Here is a 12,451-nt window from a genome sequence, read left to right as displayed (position 1 = left end):
TGAGCAGCATATAGGTTGTCTCTAATTTGCATCCTGGCAAATAAAGCCGCAAGTGGCAGTACAACCGAACAATACTGTTTTTATATAATCAAACTGAACTACCTAAACATGCACTTATCAAAAAGAGAGGGGAAAAAAATTACAATCTAAATAATCTTCTCTGAAAGGCTAAATGAGTTAAATGTAAAAACTATAGTGCCCTTGAAAATGGGTATGAGAACTTGCTAACATGGAAACATTAATATGAAATTCTGCACAGCCTGCTCAGGAACAAATACTGAGATTAAGGATCCCTCCTCCTCTGAAAGGCCGCACATAAAAAAACCCCATAAGTGACTAAGTTCCTAATTGACTTATGTCTTACCTCCCTCTGCTGGCTAAACTGAATTCATAGCGATAAGAAGAGCTCTTTTAAAAGCTATTTTACACCTCAAAAAGACAAAGTATTAGACTTCTCTCGAAAGATAACACAGACTTTCTGACATCTGGTTTTAAAAAGTGGTTGTACTCAAACGAGACAGCCTGAAGTCCATAAAAGTTAAGCAACGTGAAAGATGTGAGGCAAACAACAATGAAGGTAATTCAGCCTATAATGAAGATTTTCAAATTAGTGAGCTAAAAGATCACAAAAAGTAATGGCAGATCTAGTATCATTCAGAAGAGCACCAACAGTACTTTCCATGATCCCGTCAAGATACAAAGGAAAACTCAATAATTTGCAAATGTTGGTGAAATGGAAAATGAGGACATCAGGTTTTAGACAGATGTGCTTTTACATCACTAGATTATGATCTTTCTTTTAATTCAAAGAACTAGGTCATGTGTCTAGTATAAAGTAACATACCTCAGCAAATAGGGAATTTAAGGATTGTAGAGAGAAACCAAAACAACCAAATCATGCAAAGCAGTTATTAAAAAAAGAAGCTAAATCCTTGACTAACCTGTATAGCAATATGTGTATGGAATTTCCCTGTGCAAAATCATTACTAGACACAACATGTGGTTTATGTGCCAACACTTTAAAAACTGTATTGATGAACTGAAAAGCCAACAAACCATTAATATTTTTCAGATCTGGTAAGCCTGTCCTACACAAACTAAACAAACTTACAGTTTAATTTCGCAAGACCTCAAGAAAGGACTTGACCTCTATGTGCAGCAAACTTTCTGATGATAGAGTTTTATCATGTACAGCCTATAACGGAATCATCAGCTAAGATGAAATTAGACAAATTTAGACTAGCAATAACATTTTTTAAAAAAACCATAAATGACTATTATACTATTTTACTTAAACACATAATGATTCCTCTATTATTTATGATGTTCTAGTTAATTTACAAATTACAGATTAATGTAAGAATCTCTGTAAAAGTCTATGGCATGTGTTACATAGGAGGTCAATATCATGCAGTCACACTTTTGTCTGACCGCAGAATCTATTCATTTTTGTATTGTGTGTAAATATAGAAACAAATAATATGAATCACATTTCAGTCCAACTGTTGAAAGCAAGGAAATTTTTTTTTGCATTTCAGATTAGCTGAGCTGGTTTATATTTTCTGATGACATCGTTATGCCATGAAAACCAAAATTTCTTCTAGAAAGAAACACTCATTTTATCTTTGTTAAAAAAATACCTCCAGGTTAAAAAAAATACCTCCAGGAAAAAGTAGCTTTTAGAAAAGTATTCAGATACTAGAATGAATAAGCATATAAAGACAGAAAGGGATTAACATACCCTGTTTCCCTGAAAATAAGACAGGATCTTATATTAATTTTTGCTGCAAAACTAATTACTTTTTTACATGTATAGCTGCCTGGACACTATTTAAACTGACTTTTAAAATGAACTGTAACTAGGGCTTATTTTTTGAGTAGGGCTTCTATTTTGAGAATCCTCAAAAATCCTGAAAAAAAAAAATCACACTAGGGCTTATTTTTGGGGTAGGTCTTATTTTGGGGGAAATAAGGTAGTGCAGAAGCCAGTTTTCAGCCCTCAGTGTCTAAGAAAATTTTGTGTTACAGATCAAAGAAAAACAATGTCTGAGTAAGAATACATAAAGTCATACACCTGGGAAGAGTTAATCTGGTGCTTTTGGGCCTTTTATGGCTCCAGAAAACTACTATTAAGAGCCTAAAACTTTTGCTGGGGCCAGATTACATTTCATCGCCTGACAAAGAATGGATGGAAGGTTTGCAAGGAGGCTTTTAACACATGGGACATGAGATTAACTTGAGTAACAATTGACGTGGTGGCAAAACAACTTTTTTGTTGGACAAGATAAGAGGTACAGAATTCAATCATACAACAGTACTTGGTACTATCAAAATATTCGCAATTATTTTGCAATTAAGTAAATGCAAGATGCAAAAGGCAAATGACCAAACATACTTTTTTGCTGCTATTTGATACTGCAAAAGTTTTGCATCACAAAAAAAAGTGTCGTAAACAACTTTCCAGAGAGAATGGATTACTTTTAAAGGGAGCACTAGAACTGTTTAGAACACTGATATCATCAAATATTTACAACACTTAATTATTTTAAACTAAATGCTCATCAGAAAAAAATGTTTGTAACAAAACAGCATTCTCAAGATTACTGCTGACCAAAATCACACTATATACGCAACACTTCTCTCACCATTTACTTTAGCTTAATAAAGTACAGAAATAAGGTAGGAGAAAGAGTAAATCACAGAAGGAAATTCACAGGAACGACTTAAAAAAGCCCAGCACCTTGGAGCTCTAAAACCATCATGACAGAGAGCAGAAAAAACATGGTTCAAAACCGTATCATTGAAATCAAACATCAAAATAAAAAGCTCTAAGGCACTTTGTGTGTGCATATTATGAGCACCTGCAGTTTTTAGGTCATTAATTTTTCAGCATTATATTAAAAACTAAGGCTGATATACATTTTTTAAAAGTAATTTGAAAAATATGTATGCCGATGTTAGCAATATATAAGTATTCTCAGAGGCAAGTTTGTCAAATATGAAAGCTATTTGATGTTAAATCAAATATTTCTACTGAGAAAACACATAAAGAAATTATGAAAAAAATACATTGGAATATAGTGACCATATCTACTAATATGTAGACTGCTACCAATCCATCTAAGAACTTTCATTCAAAGTCACTTTCTGGAGAGTTTTAACTCCTGGGAGACAGAGCACATGCAATGAATATGGCAAAGTGTATACCAGGGGCAGCAGTCATGAGACAGAGTTATAGTCTTTCAGAAATGAGAGTGCATGTGGTGTAGTGAAGAAACAAAGATTTTTCTGTCTGATACTGTACACAAAAGTTTTTCTAATAAAAGGATAACTGAAGCTTCAGTTCTGCAAACACAGGCATTCAGTACCTTTTTCCATGTAAAGAGCTATTATTTTGTTAGGATCACACAAGAGAATCATATTATCTACAAGGTTCTAATGTAGAACAAGGGAGAACAACTTACATATGTACAGGAAAGAATGAGACATGACTAGACTATTAAGAATACAGTTATGCTATTTCCTTAAAATCCTTAATTACAAATCTCTTAAATAGCTGTGATGTTTTCATATTCACAGCATTCCTCTAAGCTTCTGCTATAAATATTATTTTTAACTTTATCTTTTTTTAAAAAGATCAGCTAATGCTTATTTCCATACTTTTACTAGTTTTCACACAAGATGAGGCTTCAAGATGGAAATATACTTACATAGATTCAGTATCTTTTTCTTTTTTCATTATTCCTGATAAACCAAAAGGCTTCCTCTTCCGTGGTTTTATCCCTATGGAACAAACATTTCATTTAAATACCAAAGAGATAGGTATCTATTTAGCAATGTAAACCACTGGTGCACATGAATGCCAATACATCTTAAATGCTGTCGTGAGTGATACAAAAATAGGGTGGAGACAGGTATGGAGCCAAACTAAGGGAACATTATTCTTATTTGTTGTTAAGCAACATACCAATCAAAAAATTAAATTATGATATGGTTCAACACCAGTATCATAAGTCTTTTAAAACTGATTCATGTTGTACATCCAACTCTCCATGATGAGTATGCAGACTGCTACTATTTCTTTTTTTTTTTAATATAAAATAAGTGTATTATCAATTTTGAGGAAAGGGACCCTGCTCAGTGGAACTCAACAAGAGCTATTGCTCTGGCTGATCCTGAACAGCCAGTGCACTTTGATGAGAAACAGAACCCTGTCCCTCCCAGCTATTGCAGTTTGACACCCTGTTCTTATTTCCCTCCATGTTCCCAGTATCTGCAAGCCCTGGTCTTGCCTGAGAAGCAGGATACGTAAAAAAAAAGATAACATCTCTTGGCTTTCCAGCTAATGCCAAGTTCATGCTTTCACAGTGCTGCAGCCAGGTCTAGGGACTGGCTCTCACTGAGTCTGGAACCATGCCTCCCTCTGTCATTTCTTCCCTGTTTTTAACACTGGATATCTATAGCTAAAAATACAGGAAAAAAAATTGCTGTCATACCTGTTTAAAGTAATAAAATTAAAACACATCTAAATATTCAATCAGACTTGCTGTCACATCTGCTTCTCTCCCCAGTTTTTGGTGAAAAAAGTAGACTACCAAACAAAATGGCTAAGTGCAAGAATATGACCCAACTAGTCTACAATTCTGTTTTGATGTAAGATACTACTGACAGCATGCTTTTGAGCAAAATGGTGGAAATCATTTGGTTTCCAAAATTTAACTACTGACATTTCAAGCACATCATTTAAAAAGTTATTATATTCCCCTTTACAGAAATACATTACACAGCACATGAGGAATCCCTCCACTGTTACAAATTTTCAGGCTTAAATAACTCAAACCTTCTCAAATCAGGTAGCTGTAAACTCAGCCATGTCTTGTATTTTCATAGAGACAGAAATTACTCCAAAACAATTTTTAAGTGCTACTCCGGGCCCTCCTCCTCCCCCCTCCCCCTTGCTTCTCTGCCTTACGTAGCCCAAAACAATGACAAATGGGATATGAGTAGTTTCTGAACATGGATTCTCTCTGCTTCAGTTAAAAAAAGATTAAGTCTCAGCTGCAATCTTGGCAATTAAAAGTTGTTGGCTGCTACAGCTATACTGTCAACTCCTCTGTCCCAAAAGTAAATACATAGCTTATGCAAATAAAGCAGTTCTTAGCCACTTAAAACAATCCTCTAAGCAAAACAAGCTATGCCAACAAAGAAAGGCTTTGCGACCATAACACTACATTAGACTTGGAATAACTAACATGGCAACAATGGAAAAAGCCTGGGCCATGTTTTCACATGTGTAAATTAAGTTACAATACAGTCATAAGTGAACTAAATCCAACCCCCTGCAAAGACAGGGTGATAGCCAAAGTATATTTATAAGAAACATTAACATTCTCTGACCTTTTTGCATTAGGCTTATAAAGTATTGTAGGTCTCATTTTCATTGAAGTTTGTTTCTCAGAAGCAAAACTGCTTTTTAGTCTACTGCAGTATTTTAAAGTTACACAGATTCACACACTGAATACCCTTCAGGTCCTTATCCACAGTATTCTTATATAAATATGCTACAACTCACCTTCAACTGCACTGGTTGTGTTACATTCTTCAAATTCAATAGGGCCTTAAATAAATGAAAAAGAAGATAAACAATAGGTCAAATTAAAGATAATAAACGACTATTATAATTTCCTGAAAATACTAGCTAATCTAATTATAAATTTAGGTTGTAAGAGAAAAGCACAATTACCCTGCCGATGATCAAACAGATTGCAAAATCATACATGTACGGCAAATAATTAAATATTTTCACTCTTTTATACTGAAAACCTGAAATAATAGGGCACACTGTCTAGGTACAATTCAATTTCCTATGTTATTACAACCACAGGAAACATCTCTAACCAGTTGCCTCTTCTCATGCAAAACTACATCTATAATATAGTACCAGTGTAAAGTTATCATTTTTTAATGATCAAGAGTTATATAAAGAAAAATCAAAAAGGAAGAAAGCACAGCTCCAGCCTAATTTTGAGATTCATACTCTTGCTAACTCTGTATCATTAGTTCTTCTTGTTTCTTCTTCATAGCCATTTACCTAGACAATTAAAGTGGCATGCAGAATCTTAAACATAGCAGTAGAGTAGGTTAAAAAAAAACCTTTAAAAAAAATCATTAAGACTGAACAGGACCAAAAAAAGCAAAGAACACTGGTTAAGCACTGTATCTAAAGAAATGCATTATTATGGCCTTCCATTACATTTGTCACAAGGTACCAGGCAATTGTCATTGCAAAGTGCAGCCCTAACCGTTATTCTCTCAGTCTGGTCGGGTCTAGAATTTATTTAACCCTATTATGAGTCATTTTGGGGAGAAAACATGCAGAAAAAAACACTGATTTTCCGTAAGACCTTACTCAGGGAAAGGCACAGTCACAACAGCACTTGTGCAAGTGCGAATTAAACAGAGAGAGCTCATGCAGGCAGGCACCATGATTTTCAGCCTATACCATGAATAAGCCCTTCAGCCCCTGTTTGAAACAGCAGCTTTCAACTGTATTCACAAAAGAAAATACAAAATTTAGCATGCTAGCATTGTGACAAAGGGGTTATTACTACTTCTGTATTTTTTTTTAAGGAGTGCACACAAGTTTATATATAGGAATATTGCAGATAAGATAGAAGGGATGGGGAGGAATCTCAAAACAAGATTCCCAATTCTATATCCAAAGGCAGCAGAACGTCCCTCCCTCCATGCCCCCTAAACTTAAACAGCTACTTCAAATGAGAGATCAAAATATTGAAAATTTCAGTTAAAATCAACCAGAAAGAAAGTAATTGTAGAAGCCTCAAATACAGAATCTACTTACACCCCTGCCCCATAACACACGTGCTGGTAAGTGCTCTGATTTATCTTTGTTATGATGGTATGATTATTTGAGAGCATCCACCATAAAACCAAGAGCTGTGCAATTATCAAGGTTTTTTTACATAAAAGGTGTACTTGAAAATATTTTCCAGGATTTTAACTTGTACTCTTTTCAAAATGAACATGTCATACCCTTAGTCTTAAAATAACAGATCTCAAAATAAAGAAACATGGATACTACAAGCTTCAATTTGATTTTAAATAGTACACCATAGCAAATCATTGTGCTGCAATTAGAGATGCCACAATGAAAGTAAAACATAATTTAGTTGTGCATTAGCATTGTGAATTAAACAACTGGAATTAATTTGTATTCGATTCATGCAGTTAAGTAAATCAAATGGTTCTATTTGTAATGTAACCTCCAGTATGCACAATTAACTCTTGCAGTTCAAAATTGTGTTCGACTCAGTATAAATGCTACATTTTGAAAGCACTTCTCAAAACTGCAAATAAGAAAAAATTATCCTTATGTCAAACAAATACAAAGACAATTGAGAAGCTGACAATGTAACTCAATACTCCCTGATGTTAAGCAAATGGAATCATTTTAGACACATTAGATAAAAATCTACCACATAACTTTCTTTGAAATTTTAGAGACTTCTAATGTTTTTTTTAAAGGTGTTGCCAAAGTAATGACCTGCATTTATTGTAATTAAGACTGAATCTGCAGAATTTTTGCTGCCAGTTAAGAGATCTGAGTGCTTGTAAAACTAGTAGCAGGATGAGAATCTGGGACTAGAACCCATCAGTATCCTGTTTATGATAATGTAATTGTTTGGCCTCCAAATGAAGCTCTTGAAAGCAGAATATCAAACGGCAGTATTAACTGCCCTTTAAATTTCAATTACTAAATAATTTCAATGCAAGTCTAATAATTCAATATAACAAGATGAAATTCAAATTCCTAACAGCACTCTCTACTCAATATTGTAAATACATGGGCATTTTAAGTTGGTCTTCCAATCCTTTCTCCTTTGCACTCCACCACATTCACAGTAAAACAAAGTCAGCCTGCTCCACAAACCAGGAAATGTGTATTTGATGAAACAAAACCCAACAAAAAAAATCCAGAGAAGTGGATTTAGAGAACTGTAGATGTCTACATTCCCACACTGATTTCATCAACATTTTATTTTAGGAATTTAAACTCCATTGTTCAAAATATATTGAGCAACAAATTGAAAAAATACTATAAAACATAGAAGCTGAAGAACAAATCCATTACTTCTCCAGCACTACACTTCAGACAATATGTTTTCATCACTCTGCTAAGGATTCAACTACTTCTGTTTCTTGCCTCTATGCATACTCCCATTTGGCCAGAGGAAAAAAAAAGCGCCAAACCAACCACAAACACTCATCCCCAAAACAAAAACAGAACAAAAAGACTGTAAACAACAGAGACTTAAACATATTCTTAGAGAAAACCAGTACTCAAGTTTTTCAGAATACCATCTTTTTCTTTACCCTTTCCAGTTACTAAGACTGATTCCCAGACTTTTAATGCTTTTACACGAATGATTAAAATAATTATTCAAGGCTTAGGTAAAACTCATCCTTATTTCAGATCAGTATCTATAACTTTTACTTCTAACATAAGAAGAAACAAAGTATTTTCTTTAACAACACATCCAAATTCCTGTATTTTCTCCATTTCACTTGCCTAACATTAGTCTTTGAAAGCTTTCTTTTTTTTCAGATTGATAAACATTTTATCTGAAGAGAGAAACATTCATGTTTAATACAGAAACGCAAAAATATGAAGATCAGATTAGCATTTTCAGTTAGGGAAGACTATAAAATGCAATCTGGAAAAAATCTCAGTTATCGAAGAATTGCCTGAGGTAGCAATGATCTGTTGAAGCAGCATAAAAGATTTCACTAAGCAGGTCCCACTTTTCACTAAGGTCTGTGAAGTTAACTTGGAAATGTGCATGCTACACTTTCTTCTTAATGATACCTATTAGTTTTTTCAAGTTTCAGCAAAATGGGTAGAGTTATCTCTTTTTTCCTTGCCATGTATTTACTAGCTGCTTTACTGCAGGAAAGATAAATAACAATAATGAAAACAGCATTTTTTTAAAACAAATGTTGTGAATCAGTTACATTTCAAAAGCATCTTTTGATCCTAACATGCTTTTCCTACTTAATTCAAATTTCTATTAGTGTCCTTCACCATTTGGAACCTAGAAGTTCAAGATGCCAGTGGCTGTCCCTAATGAATCCACAAACATAAACAAATAAATTCAGCATTTTCTTCCAATGCCCAGAAATGTTTGCTGGTTTTGTAAAACTTTGTATTTAATCCACCTCCACCAATACAACACATTGCATTATTTGCCTGCAGCGAAGTCAAATTTGTACATTTTGCCTTTTGAGTAGAGTGAAATTTGTAGCAGGTTTTAATTTTTTTAGAGTTTTGCTCTGTAACTTCAGATCTCCCCACAGTTCTGCTTCCTACATGACTTCTGTAAAGAGTACCATGTTTTGCCTGGGGAGTCGTATTTTTAAACTGCAATAACATTACAGAAATAGACATTTTCTGTGGTGCTCTATGGTGAGTCAATTTAGAAAACAGGATAGCTGTGACGAGCTTTTGGTAGCCCACATAACAGCTGGAGTCTCCTGTGGGGAGATGTCTTTGTGCCCAAAGAGGCAATAGTACCTTCCCCAGCCAGAAGTGTGTACTGTGACCACATCATCTCCTGCTAGAAGCAGCTGCAGTCTCCTAGCCACCCAAAAGCCTAAGGTACACATATTGCTACAAAAGCAGAGCATCAATAAGGAATTTGGATACTTTCTTATGATATTCCCCTGCATAGTCTGCTGTACTTGTATATATGGAAACAAAAGCATGTGTACTTTCACAGGAAAAAAAGAAGAGAGCCTTCTTCTCTGAACTACCAATCCATCTCTCTGATTCCTGATTCCTTAATCATTAGATGGCATTGTTAAAAATTCCCAGTGGGTTGGAGTTAAAAGAGATTGTCAGACAGGTGTAATATATAGATGCAAGTCAAAGCATGCAAATCCATATGCTGGTACCACAAGAACTTTTTTTAACAGCTACACAAAGACTTTCATGTGCACGCACTAACTCTTCTCTATGAGGCCGAAAAGCTTGCTTAACAGACTTCTGCCCAAAGATTTAAGTACAGACACAGGCATTACACCAACAAGGATTTCAGCTCAATATCAGGAAGATTATCATGGCCATAATTTCTGAAGTAGGTACACAGATTCACTGTCTCTTGCAACATCCAAGGAAAGAAAAGCAATTGTTTGACATTTAAGTAGTACTGCTGATGTCGGTGACTGAAGTCATTCACTGAAGCAGTCAGTAGGTAGCCCAAAGCACTGAAAAGAACCATCCTGACTGCAATAACAATGACAATTATATTCTACAGTACTACAGTTAAAGCACTGAGGTTTCCTTTGTTCTTTTTCTCATAACAACATAACAACGTGAACTGAGAAGGAAGCCTATTCTCAAGCATTCATATGAACACAAAATGAAAGCAAATATTAGAAATAAAGCAGCACTGTAAAAATAAAAAATACACTTTAAGACATTTATTGGCGTAAGTAAAAAGTTATAGCTGAGATCTAGTCCATTCCTTGCAAAGGTCTCTGAATTAATAGTCTGTTGGGTTAAGCATGGAGAGTTGCAGGTTCAAGACAACTTTTTTACAGTCTGGTCTGCCTGTTGTTATGTTGATCCATTGAAAAATAAGTATGGCTTAAGCATCTCAAGTACCTACACATAGACCTGAAAGTATTTGTTACTGTACACATACAGAATAGAAAAAAAATAATACAGTGCATAAATGAAACTTAGGCTTTATAACAGAAAGAGACATGAGTATCTAGTGGGATTTCAGTCACTAAAACATACATACCTAGCTATCAGGATACTAATGAGTATTCTATAAAGAGAGCATGCGTTAAAATTCAGTAAGCTTCTCTAATTGTATGTAAACATTCCCACCAAGCATCATCTGAAAGCATTTTCCAAGGCAAGCTGCTGCAGCTCACAGCATTCTACCAGCTGAGACAGACATGGACACGATGAAAAGGCAAATGGATGATGTTTTTACAGACACATGGAAGCAGACAGCTGCTATTTGACAAGACACTGAAGCAAATAAACCAGGAGTGGGTCAGTTCCTAGGCTTCTGAAAATGAGGAAGCTTTGGTTTGCTAGAACAGAAAAGACAAAAGGTAATTTGACTAAATGGATATTTTCTGTTTTAATTAATCTAATAACTTACAATAAGTGACACTAGCATATGTTAAGCACCAGTGATTCTGCAGCTCAGGATGCATCTCCTAGACTGTTCAGGAAATACATGTACTGTTTTTCTTGTTACAAGTGGCATGTAAGTATGTGGGCTTTCATGACATTAATGGGCAAAGTGGATGGCTAGCAATAAGGAGATACTTATTTTATACAAAAACAAAGAAAATGTAATAGCACTGTAAATTATATTATGGCATCTACCACGTATTTACGTCTATTGAGAACCGTATTTTCAGAGTATACACTAGGCAACTACAGAAGACAGTTTATAAATAACAACCTTACACCTGCTACTTCATTTATCTACAAAGTGACACTAATTATCATGAAGACAGTCAAGTTTGTTGTCAACTGTCTAGAAAAGTTACAAAACTTAGCTCTACAAAACCCTAGAGATAAGTTTTCCAACCTATCTGTATACCTCTTACACAAAACCTCTGTGTGGTAGACACTGGGAAAATGTTCTGCCAAGGTCAAAACAATGAAATAATTTTACTTTGCTCAACAGAGCGGGGGAAAAAAAGTTTTACTCTTTGGATTCTTAAAGAAACAAGGCAAATACAAAAGCCAACTACTATTACTATGAAGGAAAACATAATATTATGTCATACCCTGAAAAAGAGCCCCCAGTAAGCACACCAATGAACTGGAAAATCCTGCAGAGCTAAAAAGGTAAACAAATCAGGAAGTCAACAAATCAACTAAAAACTGCTTTACATTTGCATCTCCTCTTGAAACTGTCTCCTTTCTATTTTAAGGTGGGTATGCATGCCAGAAAGAAATGTTATCGCAGCCAAGCATTTACTTTTATTAGCTACACTGAATTTTCAATAACTAGAAACACTCAGACAAAAAAATTCTGCCTTTCCTCCCATCATGAGCAATCAGTTTACACACACACATGCACACATATAAACACTATAACATATCTGTTTCAAGCAAAAGCTTTTAAAAAAACTCTGTACATTTGTACTTATAGTTACAAATATGATAACAAACTATATTCTTGTTTTTGATAAAAACAAGTGTAAATCATGCATGAAAGGAGGACAATTTTTTTAAAACTGCATATGCTTCACATGCTGCTTCAAATGGCAAAGCTTTGCGTGCCTGGCTCAGTGCCAGTTGACAGCTCAGCTGGATATCAATGCACATTCTGACCCCCCTTGCAGCGTGTCACTTCTGAATTGTTTCCGCAGTAGAAAGTTTATTCAACCTCTCTCT

The 12,451-nt window shown here is 34.8% G+C and overlaps 1 protein-coding gene across 10 annotated transcripts in view; it reads right to left on the bottom strand.

The window, feature by feature from the left end:
- Positions 1 to 12,451, bottom strand: part of FCHO2 (FCH and mu domain containing endocytic adaptor 2) — a 100,230-nt gene that overhangs the window by 47,629 nt on the left and 40,150 nt on the right. For all 10 annotated transcript variants that reach the window (XM_065047293.1, XM_065047292.1, XM_065047284.1 and 7 more), the window contains exons 9-10: positions 5,573 to 5,617; positions 3,711 to 3,783 (exon numbers count right to left, since the gene is read on the bottom strand). In XM_065047293.1, the coding sequence (XP_064903365.1) occupies positions 3,711 to 3,783; positions 5,573 to 5,617 (118 nt within the window). The remainder of the gene's footprint in view (positions 1 to 3,710; positions 3,784 to 5,572; positions 5,618 to 12,451) is intronic.

This window comes from Columba livia, chromosome Z (assembly GCF_036013475.1).
Source record: "Columba livia isolate bColLiv1 breed racing homer chromosome Z, bColLiv1.pat.W.v2, whole genome shotgun sequence".
In the NCBI taxonomy this organism is placed as follows: Eukaryota; Metazoa; Chordata; class Aves; order Columbiformes; family Columbidae; genus Columba; species Columba livia.
This window is presented reverse-complemented; position numbering and strand designations above follow the sequence as displayed.